Source organism: Bemisia tabaci, chromosome 1, assembly GCF_918797505.1.
Source record: "Bemisia tabaci chromosome 1, PGI_BMITA_v3".
NCBI lineage: Eukaryota > Metazoa > Arthropoda > Insecta > Hemiptera > Aleyrodidae > Bemisia > Bemisia tabaci.
Window position 1 is genome coordinate 90,434,243 of NC_092793.1, and position 22,164 is coordinate 90,456,406.

Below are 22,164 nucleotides of genomic sequence, written 5' to 3' on the forward strand. Positions count from 1 at the left end.
CAGTGTGGTGATTCTTTAATGAGTGTAGACGAAATCAATGTGGCATTATGTTTGAGAAACTTTCTTGGGGAGAAGTAATCAGGGGAATGAATCAGGTCTAAAAACCAGATTACATGCAATACTGTTACCTACAGAGTATAAACAGACAGGTGAATTGATTTTAACTTTCTTGCTCTCCTTTTTACAAAGACTTTGAAAATTATGAGGATAATTAAATCTGATAAGAGACCTGTTTCAGTTAATATTATACCTCACAAAAATAAAACAATTTTCATCGGACAAAAAGTAATCCAATAAAATAAAAGCTGAGCCTCCTTTTTTCCATGCAAAAAAAAAAAAAACTGGCTTCGGAGACGGAAAACTTTGGATGCAGTTATAATATTTCAGTTGATAATTTTATGATTTATTTACAATCAAATATGAACCAATGAGTCAGAGACCAAAAAATGGGGAAAAAGTAAAACATGAGAGGATTATGCTAAAATAATTAGATGATTGTTGAATAAAATTTCTTCAGACAAGTCAAACAAATAATGGATTATCTTTTCAGGCATTGATAAATGAGGGATACAGTAAATAAAACTATCTTTATCGATAAAACGGAGAAATAGGTGAATAAATATCTAAAAAGGTGTATAGGCTTACTTACAAATGTACATTCATTATCCTCCACAAAAATTACTGCAAAATTACAAAAAGATCATAGAATAATTTAAAACTCATCTTACTTCACGATCTACGTAACACAATGATGTGTTTCCTGGCTTTCCTTAATCCAGGTTAAAGTCACTTCATTTGGTATGATCAGCTAGTTTGTCCCGCAACCCTTTCACTTTTTGGACAAAGAATGACTCCAAAGATTCAGCACATTTAAAGAATGGGGATTCTTTTGGATTATAGTAGCGACAATTATCAAATATTTTTGTCATATCTCCTATGAAGTCACTCAGTTTTTTGTAGCTTCTGTCACTAATCCTCAATTCAATGGTTTGAAGATCTGAAATAAAAAATTAAAAATTGAACTACAATAATCAGATATAACATAATCTAGCCCAATAATTAGTGATGACATACATAGAAGCTACATTCTGATTAAGATTCCGATGGGTTCATTCGGATGTGTGAGAATGGATCACACTTCAATAACAGGCAGCATTTATAGTTCAGCTTCTTCAGCTTGGCATGTTTTTTTAAAAATCTGCAAAAATCTAGAAATATTCTCAAAATGGGATTTTTCTCAAAGTTTCACATTTATTTCTTTCTATCCTTAATAGGAGTTCTGTTAAAGTTCCTTTGGTTAAAGGAGAAAATTTGGCATTTAGCGCAATATAGGTGGTCAATCAGAGATATAGACATTAGGCAGGTAACGTAAACTAATGAAAATTCAGTAAATCGTAAACTTCTGCAGCTTTTACAGAAATGATTTAAACAAGGTGGAATTTTTACCATAAGTAGGTTTCCCAAGGATCTTTCAATTCCCAAAATTTTAGATTTTTACTAGGAACCCCTTTTGAGTTGTAGCGCGCTGAACTTGGCTGAAACTTGAATGTCGGCCATCTAGGAGCAACTCTCACAGAAGTAAAATGAATCATCTGTGTGCTGATATTCGGTCATGTAAGTGCCTTAGTATGGATCTAACAGTAAAATTTTCAGTCTGTGCAATGAATTCCTTCTTCTTCATATTTCAGCCTTGAATTGGTCATTTTGGCGAATTTCAGCCCAATTTCAAGGCCTAAATTTACCCTTAACTTAAATTAAAATTTGAGAGTAAATAAATTGGATTGCACTGTGCTGAAAGTCCATACAAAGAACTAAAATTTCTGTTTTTGATTTCTCCGATTGCATAATTTTTTGGTGAGATATTTTATTTACCGCTAACAGCATTTTTTCCCTCATATCGGAGTCATATGGCAACGCTGCTGTGCGTAAGTTTTTTCGAAAAATTAAAATTAAATATTTTTGATCTTTTGAACTTAAATGAGCATGTGTTCATACTTTCAACAATTTCTGAGTCAGCCGAGCAACAAATTATCTGAAAGCTGGGTGATTTCAAGTGGAATAACTCTTATACAATCCGAAAATGGGTGCCTGATTTGCAAACCCTTAAAATTTAACCATTTGTACTTTCAATATACTTGCATTGAGTAGTCTATGAAACCAACTTGTATTAGAAAAGATTTTTTTATCGTTTTGAGGGCAAATAAAGCATGGTCTGAGTCAAAGAGAAAAACTTTGCTTTTGAGCATATCAACGCAACTCAAGTTTTCTAGTCAAGATACCATTACAGGCCTTCACAAACGGCTTGAGTTAGGTGAACTACATAAAGAAGATGCAACATTGGATGATCTTTGAAAGAGGTTTAGTGAATTTTTACTGTCCGTCCGACCCTTCCATCTGCTCTAATGGAAAATAGTCAAAAAGGTTGATTTTACCGGCTTTTCCAAGCCATTTTGAGTGAAAATTGATGACTGAACCCACAAAACGCCAGAAAGCCATCAATTTTATTTCATAGCGTTATAGATTATACCTTAAGGAACATTTTTTAAAAAAAAGAAAAAAATATTTGGATATCCCCTGCGCCTTTTTGGCTACTCTCATTTTACTTACTTTGATTTTTACCGCAAAAATGAAGCTTAAAAAATATATATATATATATATATTGACTGGTGCTCTACTCACTCATGGTTTGAGCCCAGAAAACATTTTTTCTCATATTACACATTCTCTCAGTGACCTGTGCACAAATTTTTATCCAGATATCTTTAAAACTCAAATTTTTCAGGAGATTTTTCGAGGAACAGGCACAGCTGTTTTAGTGACTCCAGAAATGTATTTTTTCAAAAATCATCAGAACTTCAATAATTTTTTTCTCGAGACCTACTGAGTATTTTGGGCTAAAAATTTGGACTTTCTCTTACTTTGACCTAAAGAACGAGTAAAAATAAAAATCGTGCAAATCCGATACGAGTAGTGAACTGGTCCGGTTGATTTGGCATGGAATGACACCGAGAACTTTTTGTCTCTCTTTCGCATTTTCAAAGGATTTTTTGAATGCCATTCCATTTAAGGAATTGAGATGGAGAGGACAACGGATGAAAGTTGGAAAATTGGTATGAATGACAAAAATTTTACCCATAGGTTCCTTGATGACTTTGTAATAATCTGGTGCTTCAATGGGATCAACAGGTTCCATAAAAGGCCATGCACTCTTATGCGCCTGAAAAGGTACAAGAAAAATATCAGTGTCACCTCAGAATGATTGGAGTAGAATAGAACACAGCACTACTTGCCAATTAAGACATGCCAAATTTTTTAAAATGACCGGTAGGAAGGCGGAGCAACACTTAAATTTTAAATTGCTCTCACGAGTTTATTTGCTATTGCACAAAAATGGTTATGGTATCAAAACAAAGGTCAGACAATTCTATGTCTCCGGCGAATAAAGCAAAATATCTATTTTCTTGCCTGTCAAATAGTTATTTGACCTCGAAATTTCCGAAAATTTGAAAAATGTTGGTTATTCCAATTAAGAGAAGAAAAATTCCAGCCTGACAGAAGAATTAGTTAGGACTACTTTTTTTCCCATAGACTTTCACGGCCGGCTTCAGTGAGACCTGAGAGCGGCATATTCCACTCTAAAAGTGCAGGATTTTCTTGTGTAGGCAACGGACTAGGGTACGTCAAGAAATTTGTTTATGTTTCATATGAGAGAATTGGTGTATTACAATTCGTTTGTTTCTTTGATAGTTCAGTTTCGGTCTATGTTTTCTTTCTCCCCATCATTTTGTGCATAATCATGTTTATTTTTTTCGAACGTTTGTGGTATAAAGGCTGATAGATTATTATTTTAATGGTGTTTATCGAAAAAATGGCTCTTCATTCATGAAAAATTCTTTGAAACTAATTGAAATCAAGGGAACTGAGTACATTGGATCTCCATGCTTCAAGGCTTTCGAACTGCGCGACTGCAAATGTCCAGGGTGGCAAAATTTAATGAACAACAATTTTGAAATTTCACATGAAATGTTTTATAAAATTTCAGAAATTTATGAAAGATATTGAAAAATATCGGTTCCTTTCCATGTTTCGAAAAATGTAAAATTGTGACTTTCTTCTATTTTTGTACGTTTGAGTGCGGGTTGCATACTCTAGCCCCTGAAATATATAAAATATTTCACAGGCTCGCGAAATTTCATGAATATTTCACTTAAATTTCCAATCTTTCATACGTTTCATGCCACCCTGCTGATGTCTGCCCGCATCTCCTTGTTATCCTGGAAACTGACTCAAACGACCGCATACAACTCCTCTACTGGCTCTGGGAGTTTTTCCCCTCGAGCGGTCAAATATTTATTCCTATCTTGCAGACTCATTATTTTTTTTGACGAAGTTTATATTATTAGTTACTCAGTGGAATTAATAGGATGGTAGAATAATGATGGGTCCACACTGTTCTGCATCGAAATCAGGCCGAATAATTCTGAAAATTTTCATCTCGTTAAAAAATTTAAACTCTAAACATTCTTATGTTTTTTGTACTCAATAGAATGGTGTCTCAGTATGAGTTGTGAGAACGTTCTTAACTACGAAACTTTTGATGATTTCTCAAGAAATATCTTGGATCCTCTTCAGCGAACAAAAAGTATGGAAACCACTTTGATACACCACTGCAAACTGCGATGTGGGAAACTAAAGAAACTATGTTGAAAGAATACTTTCATTTTGAGTTTCACATCGAGTTGTGAGACTGGGATGACTCTTCTGTATCCAAATACATCTTTGGTGCGGTATACTTTTTGAGGGAGAAAGCTAAAAAACGTGCAAAAATTTTGGGTAGATTGTAGAGTAAAGAGTTAATTTTAGAATTATTTTTGAGCCATTTCTTATGTGAAATAACGGTCGCCTTCACTCCAACTAAAGTATGGAACAGATTGTGCATCCATTGTTGAGAGTACTGTGGATGTTGACAGTATAATACAGCTTTTAATATTTCTTTACTTCATTATTTATTTTTCACATCACATGTTTCCCGGAACTGTATCCATTTTTATCTTTATCTCTACGTTGCAAAATTATCATTTAAATAGAGACCTCTACTCATGATCTTCTTCTGGTTTCTTGCCGGTCCACTATCGACAGACAGAGAACAGTAACCTTTCCGAAGGTTATTTTATGGACCTGTCTTTAAATTGAAAACTTTCCTTTATAAAAAGGTTTCCCAGTAAAATAATTTTTGAAACAAGAGTGAAGTACTAACCTGAATTTGTTTTATCAATTTTTTCAGAGCTTCAAAATCTCTACCACTCAAATTTTTCATGTTTGCAAAATTAACCTCTGAGTTCTTCTGACACTTCGGGCAGATATATTCATCAATGTTATCAGCTTCAGATTGCAAGATTCCAACACATCGTCCATGGAACCAATCTTGACACCGATCACAGCAAATATAAAATCTAAACAAAAATAAAATTTATATCCTTTATTAAGGGTTGCCACAGCATTTAGAGAATGAAATTCCTTGACATCTGAGGGTATGCAAGGCCGTTAAAAAGACTTAGTTTTAAATACTTGTCTCAGAAACATGTAAGTTTTATGGTGAATAGTTTATTTGCATACACCTAGTTTTCCGTCATTGACAGCAACTTAAGGAAGTTACATCTTTGAATGGCCCATTACTTTTATTTTTATTTTTTGCTACTTCAAACAGCCCACAAGGGTTAATCCTGCGCTTTCTTTCTGTCCCCTCTCCGTCCCTAACAACCAGTCCCAGGCAACCATTTTTTAAAACCATCAAACTCAGGTTGCCTGGTAGGGAAGCAAACCCAGGACCTCCCGGTTATAGAGCTAGCGCTACAACCACTGCACCATAGGAGGCCGACAATTATAGGAGACCTGGATTATTAAAGAAGTTTTGGTCAATTTCTTATGTTGTATTTCCACAATGTTTACATTGACATCAGGCTCTGATTGCCTCAGACAAAGAGTATAAATTCTGCAATGCTAAGTAAATTGCTGGGTGTGCTACCACTTCCATTTAGGACTAATAGTAGGTAATACTGAGTCTTCTGTACAAAATTGATGAAAAGAGAGGAAGTTGGAGCTAATCATTTTTCACAATAACCAATATTAAAAACCAGAAAAGTTCTTTATTTTACACTGAAACAATGCCCTGTTGCTAATATAAAACCTCATGGAGACAAAGGCACAAACACACAAACTACAGTAAAAATAGACCAATCCACTTCCCCAATTCAAATTTTAGTATTGTTAAACACAGTTCCGTCCTTCTGAAAGTTAGAAGGAAAATGACTGAAAGAAAGCGTTTGGCTGGGCAACAATATTGAATAAAAATGCCTGAGTTGTTGAAGCTAGGTAGAGAGAGGTATTTCCTTTCATTCTTGCTATGTATAAAAAGGGTAAAGTTGGTACATGCGCATCAATAGAACCGCGTGGGAGGAGGCGGTGGGAAGGGGAGGGACTGAAGGAGAGAAGTGGCAAATTCAGAGCGAGTTGGAGACCATTTGCTGGGGCAGAGTGGGGGGTGTGGGGATACGCCTCCCCAGAGGAAGGGGGCGCAAGGGGGGGATTTTTAAGAAAATAGGCCCTCCCAGATTGATTTTTAAACAGTTTTAGCATTTTATTAGAACTCCGGATCATCTTCACTGATCTGGCAAGAACGCGCGGCCAAATTTCGGACCGCAACGGTCTGTGTTGGGTACAATATAGCTGCCAACGTGTTTGTCCTCCATTGGTGGTGTGATTTGGTGGCGCAGAAACATACTGCGGCTCAAAGTAACACCACATTACAGCCAATTTTAGCCACAACGTAACTGAGGTAGGAGTTCTAATTCATTATTTATTACTTGGTGTTGGTATTGGTGTTCAATCTATTATCCAAACTTTTCAATTATTCAAACGGTCCCAATTAGTTCGGATAGTCGGAAGTCTACAAATTCACATCAGCGTATTGGAACTCAACAACAATTGTCGAAACAAAAGCTTGCAACACAGGCCCTATCAATAGAACCGAAAGTTGTAGCATGACAAAGGTAACCAATAACAGAATGACAGAGGAAAAGAGGCTGTCCCATTTTCCATACGAAATGGCCGCAAGAGATTTTCCATCCATACTTTCAGGAATCATAACGGATCATCGGAGGGGCCTAAATTCGGTGACCTTTCCCGTCTAGCCCTCCAAAGGGTGAGAGGGGAGGGGATCAAAGGTCAAACACACAGACCGCCATAACTTTTGAACGAAGCAACGGATCATCTTGATCTTGGGCTCAAATGAAAGCTCTCAACAGGACCTTACATTTGATGTATATTAAGGTCTGTTATTGGTAATTTTTAAAAGTGAAAAAAATCATTGTTTGATTTTTCAAGCCGAAAAAATTCAGTTTTTTAGGTTTTTCTACAAACGGAAACGCATGAATCATTACAAAAACTAATTTAAATGAAAGCCCTTGATTCAAGCTTTAAAACGAGCTATCGTTGAACCTGGGGAAATGAATTGTTCAAAAGTTATGACCGTTCAAAGTTGGCGTGGCGCGTGCGCGCGGAGTGTATATTCGCGTGCCACCCCTCCCTACCTTTTCCTTTGGTGCCCACTTCAGCTGATGACAGATACAGAAAGGTCCAAAGCTCCTTCCACCTGAAGAATAACCAATCATTAGTGCAAAATTACTTTTATTTCTAACTAAAAATCAAGCCTCTTTTACTGAAAAATACACTCAAAACCTGTAGATAATATTCATAGGCTCTAGTACGCAACTAATCGACCAGCACTTGAAACTCGCATATACTACTGAATATCTCTCCCTCACCTCTCTCCGATCTATTCCCCTCTTGTCAAGATTTACCTGCATGGGAATAATCAGATACCGCAATGATGAGAGGCTTGATTTGGCCATTAAATATTAAATCATGGAGGGGGGGGGGGGCGAAAAAATAATGTATGCCAGCGTCTTGTCGTTTATTAGCATTTTATTTATTTTTATTTCCTTTTTTTGTTAGAAATAAAAGTAATTTTGCACTAATGATTGGTTATTCTTTAGGTGGAAGGAGCTTTGGACCTTTCTGTATCCGTTATCAGCTGAAGTGGGCACCAAAGGAAAAGGTAGGGAGGGGTGGCACGCGAGTATACACTCCGTGCGCTTCAAAATAGCGCGCCACGCCAACTTTGAACGGTCATAACTTTTGAGCCATTCATTTCCCCAGGTTCAACGATAGCTCGTCTTAAAGCTTGAATCAAGGGCTTTCATTTAAATTGGTTTTTGTAATGATTCATGCGTTCCCTATTGTAGAAAAACCTGAAAAACTGAATTTTTTGGGCTTGAAAAATCAAACAATGATTTTTTTCACATTACCAATTACCAAAAACAGACTTTAATAAACATCAAATTTAAGGTCTTGTTGAGAGCTTTCATTTGAGCCCAAGATCAAGTTGATCCGTTGCTTCGTTCAAAAGTTATGGCGGTCTGTGTGTTTGACCTTTGATCCCCTCCCCTCTCACCCCTTGGAGGGCTAGACAGGAAAGGTCACCGAATTTAGGCCTCTCCGATGATCCGTTATGATTCCTGAAAGTATGGATGGAAAATCTCTTGTGGCCATTTCCTATGGAAAATGGGACAGCCTCTTTTGAGGCTTCCATACTCCACACTGAGACTTGGGCTGGTACGTTACCTAATTGTTAAGAGGTACAGAAAGTAATGAGATTGCTTATTGACTTACTGTGACTCATCATATGGTTGTTTACAGAGGCAATAAAGTTCTTGTGTTTCACGGGCGTGCTTGCACTCACTACAGATGAATTCCGTTAGAGATTTGCTCATCTCTTCCGTGATACCGACACAGTCACCATGGAACCAATTGTTGCACAGATCACACCCAACATAAAATCTGGGAAGAAAACACCGAAGGATTAACAAATGCAGTTAACTAAAGTAAGAAGAACCAAAATCATTCAAAGAGAATATAAACTCTGATAGTTTGATTTAAAGAAATAAATTGATGATACTTCAAAGTCCTCACAAAAACCTTCTTAAATTTGCTAGTAAATCGCAAGCTTGCAAAGCATGACTCCTCTTACATGGGTGGATTATAAAATCAAACTAACTATTTTCCTCCAACTTCTTTCACAGAGCAGGGGAGAATGTAGTCAATATTAATCCATGCAGAAAAAAATGTATAACTGAGGAGGAAGGGGAACGAAATGTTGAAACAAAACTTACTTGGTATCATCATATGGTGTCCGACACGAACAGAGTAATTTTTCTTTTTTGTTGGTTTTGGTATTAGTGTTAGTTGGTGGTGACTGGTGTATTGCTTTGGAAGTGTGTTTTCTTCCTTTGGAGGTTGACTTAGGTGGACTGATGGTGGTTGCAGGAGTTGATGCAGATTTTCTTTTGCTGCTTCCTTGAACATGGGTGGCAGGTTTCGGCTGTTCGACTTCAATTCTCTCAGTTTTCATACGTGATAAGTATTCCGCTAGCTCGTTCTGGAATTGAAAACAAATGAGCCATTTAGGATGAAAAATCAAAATACAAGAGAAAACTGCATTTTTGCTCAATTTCAAGTTTGAAGAGACCATCCAACTGCATATAATCATACAGAATTTCATGTTTTTAAATGGTGAGTAAGGCAAATATTTGCAAAATTGACAAGGTGACTGCAAAATCAGCCCATATGCGTAGGAGCTGTTTTTGCTTCCCACATTGCAAACAATTATTACACCAAAAGAGTATTACCTCTCCAAATATGAAGATGATCTGATAATTCCATGGCTTAAAAAGTCAATTTGTTAGGCAAGAAAATTAGAGAGTACACACACCCGACCTGGTAACAGTGCAGCGCAGTAGAGGTATTTCCAAAAATAAAACAAAAAGTCAAATGAAGTCTCAAAAAATCAGCCAATAAGTAAGTCCCTCCAGATAAATTGTTTATAACAAAGAAATTTTAAAGTTCACCATAAGTAGTTCCTTAGCATTTATGGTAATGTAATAGGTACCGATTTAAAATCTGCTCCATTCGCATATGAGGACATATATGTAACAATAGCAGATGTCGAGTTTTCACATTTTGAGAAAATCGCGTTTGAAGTTTTTGAAACTTTACACACTACCGCCCGTAGAACAGGGAGGATCCTTATATAGATTTTCATGAAGAGCAACTCTTCCTGTAAAAAACACGCGTTTTATGATTTATGTAAAAGAAAAATTGAAGGAGTTACAGCAATTTGATAAAAATGTGACATCCGCTATTTTTTCTGAGAATATTTTTTTATGCATGAAACAAAGTCTTCAGGAAGGGTGAGGCTGGTGGAAGTGGTGGAACGAATGGAATGAACCATAAGTAAGTCAAAATGCTGATTCATTTAACACATTTGAAAAAAAAACTAAACCGTTTGTAACTTCAACAACAAAAATAAGGGAAAAATTATAAAATCAGTTAAAAATTCGACAATTCTGGCGGGACGGTCCCAATTTGTATCATTCGAGTGTCAGCTGCAGCCCATGGCCGGTGCACAGGCAGTTATCTAGAGTGCGTTCAAATCTCCACAGTTTCCTGCCGCGCCTGCAGGGGAGAACAATGGATTCTCATAACCGCTGTTTTTACAAATAACATGGTTTTCACTTCATATCTCGCCGAAAAATTAAGCTGGATTCTGAAACTTTGCACAGGCATTTTTGAGGGCCCCAGAATTTGAAAAAAGCGTTTTCCCTAAAAATGGCAGATGGCAGCGACCACAATTGTTACATATAAGTCCTCATTCAGGGTGTTAGAAAAGTTCCCTCCCCCCCGTCCAACTTTTTACCTAATTGAGGTAGAGATTAGAAACTTGGAGGACGTTCCCAGGTCTAAGAAAGCTACTTTTTGACCACCCTAAAATTATCAGGGGGCCCTCCTTAGGGGAGGGGGGGGGGGGTTACGGACCCCAACTTTTGGCCAGAAATTGTATCCTAGGTTTTCTGTCGATGGATTTGCCTGAAACTCCGTATATGGGGGAATTTTAACACAAGAAAAACGAATTTGACGTTAGCTTTTTAATAAAACCAAAATTGTCTAAATGGCGGCTGGTTGAAGTTCAAAATGGCCGAATTTTTTTTTTTTTAGAAATCTAATTTCAAAGTTACTCTCATGCCATAATACTCCTAGAATCCAAGTTTCAGGCAAATCCATAAGCAAATAATCGAGCTGTCGACTTTTGGCCATTTTGAACTTCGACCAGTCGCCATTTTGACAGTTTCGGTATTTTTAAAAATCTATCGTCAAATTCGTTTTTCTCGTGTTAAAATACCCCCTCATGCAAAGTTTCAGGCAAATCCATTGACAAAAAACCTTGGTTTCAATTTTAGGCCATCTTGATCTTTAACCGGCCGCCATTTTGAAACGGTTTAAGGTATTGACTTCGGGTTTGCGCAAAAAGTTTTCTTTTTTTAATTCTCTTTCGAACAAGGTATCAAAAGAACGGTCTTCTCATTTGAAAATAAAAAGTTGGGGTCTGTTACTCCCCTAAAGGGACCCCTGAAAATTTTAGGGAGTCAAAGAGCAGCTCCCTTTGACCTAGGAGCGTCCTCCAAGTTTCAAATCTCTACCTCTATTAGGTAAAAAGTTAGATGAGGGGGAGGGGACTTTTCTAACACCCTGTATGTATACCCAACAGTGGGATGCAAAGATAGCTCATGACACAATTTTTTTTAAATATACTACAAAAGACCATGAATAAAAAAAATCATATATCTTTATGCAACTCTCCTTTAACGAGGGTTCTTACAGTCAAGGTTGCCATAGAATTTGGAAAATGATATTCCCTGACATTTCCCTGATTTCCTTGACACATTTTGGTGAAATTTCCTGACAACTGAAGATATGACAAGTGGTTGAGAAGACATAGTGAAAAATGTTTTCAGGCAAAATTTGCTGTTCCGAACTTCAAAACCATTCTAGAAAACAAATAGAGGTAGCAAATTTTCCCTAGCATTATCGTCATTTTCCCTGACATTTCCCGGTTTCTCCAGTATTCCTTGACTGTGGCAACCCTGTACTATGAGAATGCAAGAAAATTTATTCATTTTCTCAAAACAAGGTTTTTGTGAATGAGCTGTTTTTGCAGCCACCTCTTCATTGTCTAAACATGTGGCGTGGTCATTTACATATTTTAACAGATTGCACACTTCATTATTTCCGTCTCTTTTACTCACTCTCCAGCTTTATTCACTCTGAGCCAATCAGAGTGGAGGATTGTGTCAGGTGACAAGGACACCGTCTCTTGGTTTATCTAGAAGTATGGGCTGTCTTTATCGTTTTAAGATCGACAAATCATCAGAATATCTACGAAGATTTATTTTTGGCTCTGGTGTTCATTTCAGGATTTCCTCACTTTCCCAAAAAAAGTTTCCAGGAGAGAAGACCTTTTTCTTTGTAAGCCTTAATTTTGTGGTTGAAGATTTTCTTTGGCATGATCAACAAAAAAAATAACGTCACGTAGTAACACCATCCAGATAAGACCAACCAAGCCGGTGACGATGAGCAAAGCCTCGTGAGCGTCCGAGTCCGAGCATTGGGTATGGGTGGCGGAGAAGCGGAGAGGGGCTGGAGGGGTCTGGAAGGAAAGGGTAGTAGTAAGTAGCGCCACACAATGGTACGGCCGGCGGGACCTCCGTTCACGCATGTAAAACGGCAAATATCTCGAAAACCGCACATGGGATCTCTTTGGGCGTGTGAGAGCTTTTGATCAGAATGATTAGCTGAGCAACATATCTCGCGCGCTGCTGACCATCGAGCATGCCTCAATCACGTGTGTGCGGGGTGCGGGTGACCCTCTCGAACCCCCTGTTAGCTGAGTGCGGCTGTCGGGGGGGTGGGACTGATCGCCCCTTCCTGGCACATGCGAGCAGTAGTTGCCGGAACTCGGTTTTCTCCCCGCTTTCAAAGCAACAAAATAAAAAAGATTTGACCTGAGAGGGGGGGGGGGATTTCCCATTAGGATGGTATGGGGTCCTTTTTTTTGGTTTCCTTTTGGACAAAATTTCCTTGCAGATCACATGATCATCAGATGTTTTACAGTGCTACAATGTGTGCATCAATAAAGCACAAAGGAGACCATTAATTTGAGGATCTTTCACTCAGATAAAAAGTTAACAGTAAGAGTTCACCTGTATCGAAACTTGAAATTCTTTTTCAAGAAGAGCACGTTTTTTGACCATGTCCTTCTTTAAAAGCTCCTTGTGCCGAAAGACCAACACCTGCAATTTTGACTGAATTTGCTGTCGCTTTTTTTCTTCTTGTAACTTTCCTGCTCGGGCCTTCGGTCCTGAAGGGGATACCTTTTCAACAGTCCTGGAGAGAAATCAAAAGTAAAAAGAGTAAAATTTAGCTAGCTAAGCAAGAAAAGTGACCAACATACAAAGTTTGAAATAAAGAGACATAACTGAATCATATTCAGCTTGTTTCTTCAGAGCTATTTATTTCCACTTCTGTTCTTTAACTCTGAGCATTGAGTTGCTTCATTGTCTTTTAACTTATTTTTTTGCTCCAGTTGATTTTCCAGTTTTGTTGCGTCCAGGATAAATTTCTTTGTTGCCTTAAATTTTCATTCATCTTTGTCAAGGGGACACACGTTCTAGAATTCAAAGATTATCAAACTTAACCCTGACTTTTGAGGTGAGGTTCTTGAGCACATAATGTCCTAACTTTTCCCTGACTGCTACTCACAGATTCTGAGAAAGAAACTGCCTATTTTGTACTCCTATGTAAGTCTCTAAAAATAAACAGTTTTGCTTTTTAATGCCTTAGCAGGTGCAAGAAAAAGTTCAGTGCAAAATTTTACCTAAAATATGCGCTTTTTCAGACAATTTTAAGGTCACGCTAATGTTGAAATACTTATGGACAAAATTTTGAAAAGATCTTAGTTGAGTCATAAATTTAAAATTGTTGTTTCCAGTATTTCCTTTAAATAACTTAAATGATATTCCTGTTTCCCATTCTTTACGAGGGCTGTCCCAAAAGAAACCGGACTTTTGTCATAGAAGGCGAACCGAGCGTTGTAATAAAGTTTTCTTGGGCTTGTTTGAAAGCTGATAAGCTACCAGAGATACTTGTTTTTACAGAATGCAAAAATTCGTCTTGGTAAGGAAACTACACGCTTTGGAATAAAGGAAAGTCAGACTCAAGTTGCGATTTTTGTCGATATTTCAAGAAAAATTTAGATACATCTTTAAAAAAAACCCCAGGTTTAAAGTTAAAAACTACGTTGCTCTCTTATTCAAATGCTGAAAGATAAGGAAATTAACATTTTAAACAGTTCACCAAGTCATCACCTATCCCCTTCAAAATACTCGCCAGCTTTGTCGATGAATTTTTGCCACCGTTTCTTTAATTGGGAGAAACACTGTTTGAAATCCCGAGGTTTGAATGATCGCAATTCCTTCAAGGTGAAACTGTCAATCGCGAATATTACAATGGTGTTCTGAGATGATTACGCGGAAATGTCCGCAGAAAAAGGCCCGAACTTTGGAGAGAGAATTTCTGGTTTCTGCATCACGAGATAATGCACCTGCCCATGCATCCCTCCAAATTCGCGAATTTTGTGCAAAGAATGTCATGAGTGTCCTCCCTTATCCCCCTTATTCACCTGATCTGGCTTCGTGTGATTTTTTGCTTATTTCCATGACTTAAATTTATCTTGAAAGATCGACGTTTTCAAACCATTCCGGAAATTCAAGAGAACACCTTGAAGGAATTGCGATCATTCAAACATCAGGATTTCAAACAGTGTTTCTCCCAATTGAAGAAACGCTGGCAAAAATGCATCGACAAAGCTGGCGAGTGTTTTCAAGGGGATAGGTGATGACTTGGTGAGCTGCTTAAATTGTTAATTTCCTTATTCTTAAGCATTTGAATAAGAGAGCAACGAAGTTTTTAACTTAAAACCTGGGGTTTTTTTAAAGATGTATCTAAATTCTTCTTGAAATATCGACAAAAATCGCAACTTGAGTCTGACTTTCCTTTATTCCGAAGCATGTAGTTTCCTTACCAAGACGAATTTTTGCATTCTGTAAAAACAAGCATCTCTGGTAGCTTATCAGCTTTCAAACAAGCCCAAGAAAACTTCATTACCACGCTCGGTTCGCCTTCTATGACACAAGTCTGGTTTCTTTTGGGACAGCCCTCGTACAGTATATTTCCTTGAAGTTTTCAGATCTTGAGGTCTGAGAATTGGTTTTCAATATTCAGATAAATTTTTTGCAGCCTCATTTAATAACATCATTAATAAGCAGGGAATAAAACCCAAGAATTTATAAATGATAGAAAACCCCTCCAGTTCTGATTATTCAATTTTCAGCCATATTTAAAGCATGGGTGATATAAATATCATATGCTTGATTTACATTTTGAAAATTTATTCATAAATAGGAAGCACAGCTCCCGGAGAACAAGGCATTACTTAAGTTTATCTTGCTCTACATTAATGGAGGAAATATACCGATTTCTTCCTTCTGCAGGGCACTGTGAAGTAAACAGCAAGTTCCCATGATGGTGAACAATTGTGTTAGTCATAGAGCCGTGTTTTCTGATTTCAGATTATAACGAAAAATTAATAAGATCCATCCACAAACAAAATTTCCGCGTCGAATAAATTAACGAAGATAACAAGTTCAAAAAACATGGCAAGTGACATCATTCACCACAGTAGTGCATATCATGACTCCTTCCACCTTGATTTCCTCCATGTTTTAAAGCAAGCAACCAAGGAAAATGTGTGTCTCACTGACTGATTAATGTAAAGAGGAAGGAACCATGATATGTACTACGGCAGGGGATAATGTTGTTGGTTGTGTTTTTCAAAGAGCGGTATTTCCATTAATATTAGACACAGAAACTAGGCATCAATTGAAAACAACTCCTCTAGAACCCTTGACGTTTCACTCCTCTTTAACTCACTCATTTATCTAAAGCATAACATATTTTTCATCTAATCACTTTCCTTTCATTTCAATTTTTCTATAGTTGGCTGCAGGCCCCACTGGGATGAAAGTCATTAAACCAATAGAAAGTGAACGAAAAAACCAAGCATTTAGACCGATTTTATACCTTAAGTCCCCAAATTTCGGGAAAAGTTAAAAAAACGAACTTCAAGGTGATTAAATTTGACTCTTTAAATTTCGTTTTTTTTTAACTTTTCCCGAAATTTGGGGACTTGCAAACGTAATGTTGAACTGATTTTGACCTTACTGAGATAATGTGGGGGCAAAGTTAAGGGAAATTGGCTCATTTCGCCGGAAAATCGAATGACCTTGGAATTGACGGATTAAGGGGTCCAAACTCTCACTTAAAATTACTTCGAAGTGCTATCTGTGATTTTTACTTAAAAGCGAACACAATTTAGAGAATTTTCCTGTTTAATTTTTTTTCTTTGCGATAATTTGAACCGGAGTTAAAATATTTTGAAAATAGGTCAAATTAGACCTTTGACCTATCATAACTCGATCAAAAATTAAGATATTAATCTGCAGTTGGCGCAACAATTCTTAGTTTTTAATGTACTTTCGAATGATTTATTACAAGATAGGGGTTACCATTTGAAAAAAAGGTGGGGGCCTTCCCTCCCCTGAGGGAGGGGCAAAAATTTTGACCTCCCTGAAAGCTGGTCCTCTTTAAGATGGAAACATTCTCAAAGTTTCGTTTTTCTATCTCAAGCCGTTCAAAAGTTAAAGAGGTGGAGTGGGACTTTTGGAACACCCTACATAAGCTTAAACTATCAAAACGTGATTTTATAACTTATCTGCTGAAAAGTTGAATTTAAAGTCATATCTTTTCACGACTTCAAGACAAGTGGAAAGGACTGAAAAAAACAGGATCTCTGCAACTGAAGAAGAGGTCATGAAAACCCCATGGAGCAAACAACACCTTAAATGAGTTCATTAGGTAATATAGTAAGTTTTTTTAAAAAAAATTTAAGTCTCATAATTTTAACTCCATTGTTTTCCAGTTTAAATTTACTATCGTGATAAGTTACTGGTCTAATGGTACAGAAAGAAGATCAATGTAAAGCATTGCTGATTAACTCACTTGGACTCTTTTTGTTCATGGGATCTTGCAGGCCTTTTCTTGGGAGACTCGGTTTCTACTTCTGAAGGTGTAGGCCGCTTTCTGTTGCTTGATCTGGTGGGAGAAGATGGTGACTGTTGTGTCTGGATCTGATGAACCTGCTGAGGTCGGGATATCGATGTGAAAGATTCTCGTGAGTTTGGTGAATCTCTCAAGTTTGGTGAGTCTCTCAATTGCTTTTCTTGGTATCTTTGGTATTGAAGGAGTTTCTCTTCCACCTCCGGACTGAGGTTCTCCTGTTTCAATGCACTTTTGATGGCTACAAAAATCAAAACTGAATTACTGCCCTCACAAATGTTTAAGACACTTTCTCATTAAAAGTCGTATCACCAATGTGTAAGGTAGCTCCTTCATACAAGACCCAATAGAAATCAGATAACATAAAAGCTGCTCCTAAAATGCACTCTGGTGTTCTGTGACACCCAAACGCTACATGTCTCTACGTTCCCAAAGGTCATCAGGCGACTGACAACATAACCTCTCTTCATTAATGCCCTGCCGCCACCCCTTCATGGGACGTCCGTTTCGCCTCCTCCCGGGTGGTACCCAATCTAAAACTTGTGTGAGCAACCTCTCCTCTGACATTCATTACACATGTCCATAACTAACTGTCTGGACATGACATCATGCACGATATCAATTTTAATCCTCATCACCGGTCAAACTCTTTCATTATAGACTTGGTCCCGTCTCGAGATGCCAGGAGACCGCTGCCAAAAATTCATTTCAGCTGCCCCCAACATATCTTGCATTTGCCTTGTCAAAGGCTATACTTCGCTGCATAGAGCACAATGGCTGTATAGAAATCAAATAATATAAATAATTGAAAATAGAATAGTCAGAATAATTTGAAATATGGAAGGTCTTTTCTTAAAGGAATCATAAGTTTATACCTACCGTTCTACAAAAACTGTTGAATTATTTAGAGGGGCCAAGCTAGCTTGAGATAATCAAATTAGGGATCTTATTTTGTAAACTTCTAAAAGCGCCAACTCATTTTGGCAATGATTCAAAATATTGGGGTATGACTGTTTCAACTTATGATCTGACTTAACAACACTCACATGTGAAAAGGAAAGCTTTGAATTTGTTAGAGAAGGCATATTTTCTGCATACTGTGGAATGACCTAAAAATTTGTCGACTTCCAAAAGAGAGGGACTTCACCAATTTGAATGCATCCCCTAAATATTTTAGTATTGGATTCATTTGAAAAGAACAGAAACTTAAAACTAGGATGTCAAAAGGCGAATTATCGCGATTATGCAACATTTCACCGCAGCGACCTTTCACCATGGACACTTTTCACTGCGCGACATTTCATGGTGGATTGCTAAAATGGATCTCAAGTCAAAACGTACTATGAAAATGGGTGAGGTAAAAAAAACGCAATACGAAAGATCTTCCGAAATGCTATGGTGAGAGGTTGCTACTTCCACTTCTTACAGTGCATTTGGAGGGGGAATTCAAAAGTCCGGACTCCAAACAGCTTACAATGAAAATCCTGATTTTGCTCTCCACATTCGCGAACTGGCAGCCCTCGCTTTTGTACCCCCAGACGCCATCCTAAAGGCCTACCATATTTTGATGGAAAGTAAATTCTTCAAAGAGAACGAAGAAAACGAAAAACTGAACGACCTCACCAATTATTTTGAAGACACTTGAATAGGAAGACTTGGATTGCATTTTGCAAAAAGGAACCACTAGCATTGCGATGATGCTAAGATTGTGCAACTTCATCCTTTGCAATAAAATTGCAGAAATTGTGAAAAACTATGAAATTTAGATGGTCTTTTTGTCTTAAATTTACAGTTTTTAGCGAGTAAAATAGAAACTATTAAGGGATAATCGGGTTTTTCCTCCAAGACAAAAGAAGTTGCACAATCTTAGCGACATTGCAATGCTAGTGGTTCCTTTTTGCAAAATGCAATCCACTTAATAGAAGGAGACAGAGACAACGCCCCATTTTTTCAATTGAAATGTGGAATTGCAATTTAGCAAAAATCAAAGGCCTTCCTCGCACGAATAATGGTATCAAAGGCTGGTAAAACACTGTAAACTCCGCGTTGGGCGCAAAAATCCGACTTTATGGAAAGTTCTCAAAATGCTTCAGAAATAGGAGATGACAACACGGTGGCAGTTGGAAGAGTACACATCTGGTAAATAGAAGCCGGGCCAGATCGAGAAATATGCAAAGCTCACTCTTCGGCTCCAAAATATATGTCAAGAGTTTGAGTCAAGTCCTGTCCTAGATTTTCTCAAAGGCATTGCACACAATTTAGAACTTTACGTTTGGTTCAGAAAATAAAGGTATTATCCTTGATCAATTCTTTTGTCTCCTTTTGCTCATCCTTTTGTTAAAAGTATTATCCTTAATGAATCCTATTTTTTCCTGAGTATTTTATCTTCCAATCTCATCAATCCTCCTTTGAACCCTTAGTTATTCCTGATACTCAATCCCTAGAACTATTCCTTTAAACACAACTTTTTAAACACGCCCATTTAGCCAGTCCTAAGCCTAGAAAAGTGTGAAGGAAAAGTTTAGCCTTAGAAATTATTACTGGCGGTGAAATGTTGCGCGGTGAAAAGGGCTTACGGTGAATGGTCACCGCGGTGAAATGTCGCTTCACCAATTATCGCAGGTAGATTTCTTTAGGTTTTTTGACCGAACCAGCAGGGTTTCGATCCAAAGAAGAAAAAGCTCTGCTGAGGTCAAGAACTTGACTCAGTTACTTGATGAATTTCAGCCAACGTTTGCATCCGTCCACTTTTCCACCCTATGAGCTTGTTCAGTAATTTGTAAATCTTGCATTTTTGAAAACTAGGAAGTGCACATAGTTCACAGGAATTTTCCCCGATTTTTGGGAGCATGTTTAACCCACAGAATACGAGTTCAAAGTTCGATATTTCGAGCTCCCACTTCAACGCGCGTCGCTCGGGTTATCCAAGATGGCGTCCATTCTATCCGTCCAGCGATGGCCACACTTTTGACCTCACGTGCCGGCGAGGTACCTCTGCCGCGCTGAATCCATCGAACTCAAAGAGAAAATAAGAGAGAATAAGATAATAGATTGGAAGAAAGCGTGGTTACCTGATACTGGCTTGAGCTTCTTGCGCTTGCTTTTCTAATTGAGTCGGACAGATTCAGCCTAATGTTTGTTTGTTTACTTCTTGGACTGCCACACGGCAGAGGTTCCTTGCCGGCACGCGAGGACAAAAAGGTGGCCATCGCCGGACAGATAGAATGGACGCCATCTTGGATAACCCGAGCGATGCGCGTTGAAGTTGGAGCTCAAAATACGGAACTTTAAACTCGTATTTCATGGGTTAAAAATGCTCAAAAAATCGGGGAAAATTCCTGTGAACTATGTGCACTTCCTAGGTTTCAAAAATGCAAGAATTACAAATTACTGAACAAGCTCATTTGGGAGGTGGGTCAAGAATTTTTGATGTGATCCTCAATGCTGCTAACATGAAAACCAAATGTTTCGGGCTCATCATCCTCCGGAGGAAATTTTGTGTTGTTGTAATGGAGGTTGACAGTAAATAAATACCACTCTAACAAATTCACTTGCAGAAATTCTATTAAGAAGTAAGAATCCATCAATCCAATCTGAGAGAAGTGTTTCTCACAGATGTGAAACAATGGATGATAAACTTACTTTGTTGCACGTAATCTGGTGTAAGAATAAATTTGGTTCCTTGTTTCATGACAGGTGTGGCATTGGATGCAGCCTGGATGAGCGTCTGGTCCATCTGCCGTTGTTGTTGCAACTGCTGCTGCTGCAATAATTGTTGCTGCTGTTGTTGCAATAATTGTTGTTGTTCTAACTGCTGCTGTTGTTGTGGTGGTTCTTGCTGCTGCTGTTGCAACTGTGGTTGTGACTGTTGTTGCTTGGCTGCTAGTTGCGAACCGGATGTTAGAGCAGTGTTTAGAATCTGTGACACAGGTGAAGTAGGTGTTGAAAGTAGTTTTGATTTCTACATAAACTAGGGAATTATTAAATGTTAAAAGAAGTTATTGTCCAGTCAAGTTTAATTAACTCTCCTTTTATTTCATAATTTTAATGAAATGAGATAATGTTACATTTGACTGGATTGAGCGGAAAAGAACCAAATTACATTTTGGAAAAAAATAATTTAGGAGTAGTTGTGAACATAAACAGCTGCACATTTACTTCAGAAAAAATTCAAAGCCGAAAAAAAAATATTTAAAAGTAAAAATGACCAGTGTCCAACTTGTAAATAGAGCCAACAAGAGAATAAAGAAATTAATTTGTGCATGCAGGTACTCTAGTAATGTCAAACGAATAAAATGAGTAATAAAAAGCAAGCAAACTGCTGAAAGTGGGAAATATATAAATAATGAGTTGGAATCTAAAGTAATTAATGAAAATGTTAATGATCTAATTATAAATGGACTGTGCTATTATATGATGACCTGACAGAGATTGCCTGTAAATTTAATGAAAGTTTTGCCAACATCAGAGAAAAATTTTCAAAAACTGGAAGTGTAGCACAGGCAAACAATGTAATGAGAAGAGCGGTAAACAGTACTTTTAACTTCAAGTCTCCAAGTAAGGCAAAAATAGAGGAAATAATTAAAGGTCTAAATAAAAAAGTAGAGATAGGTTTGGATAGAATACCCAACAGGGTTCTTCTTAGTAACATGGATGTTCTAATAAACCCCTTTTTTTCAAAGCTGTAATCATACGGTCCACTCCACAAAATTTCCTGACCAGCTTAGAGTTGCAAAGATCATCCCAATACATAAGCAAGGTTCCAAAAGGGACTTTAACAATTATAGACCAATTGCTTTTCCTCCATTCCTCTCCAAAATAATTGAAAAGTACTATATGATCAAAGAGGGTTATTCAAAATCTGCGATTTTGCCCTACTCTTGGATTTTGCCCGGAGTTGGATATGTTGTTCCCTATCACAAGACACGCCTCACGGTTCGTTTCAGAGGGAGGTAAATGAAATTGTGTTGCCCACTCAAAATTCCTTCGGGATCTTGAAGTAGGATGCACACATAGTCATTAAAGCCTAAAATGAAA

General features: G+C 37.6%; 1 protein-coding gene across 1 annotated transcript in view; it reads right to left on the reverse strand.

Annotated features, from left to right (window-relative positions):
• Positions 1-381: 381 nt before the first annotated feature.
• Positions 382-22,164, reverse strand: part of E(bx) (nucleosome-remodeling factor subunit NURF301 E(bx)) — a 135,768-nt gene continuing 113,985 nt past the window's right edge. The window contains exons 24-31 of the mRNA XM_072306427.1: positions 20,770-21,046; positions 17,071-17,368; positions 13,155-13,338; positions 9,231-9,496; positions 8,731-8,898; positions 5,258-5,453; positions 3,133-3,217; positions 382-997 (exon numbers count right to left, since the gene is read on the reverse strand). Coding sequence (XP_072162528.1) covers positions 792-997; positions 3,133-3,217; positions 5,258-5,453; positions 8,731-8,898; positions 9,231-9,496; positions 13,155-13,338; positions 17,071-17,368; positions 20,770-21,046 — 1,680 coding nt within the window. The 3' untranslated portion in view covers positions 382-791. The remainder of the gene's footprint in view (positions 998-3,132; positions 3,218-5,257; positions 5,454-8,730; positions 8,899-9,230; positions 9,497-13,154; positions 13,339-17,070; positions 17,369-20,769; positions 21,047-22,164) is intronic.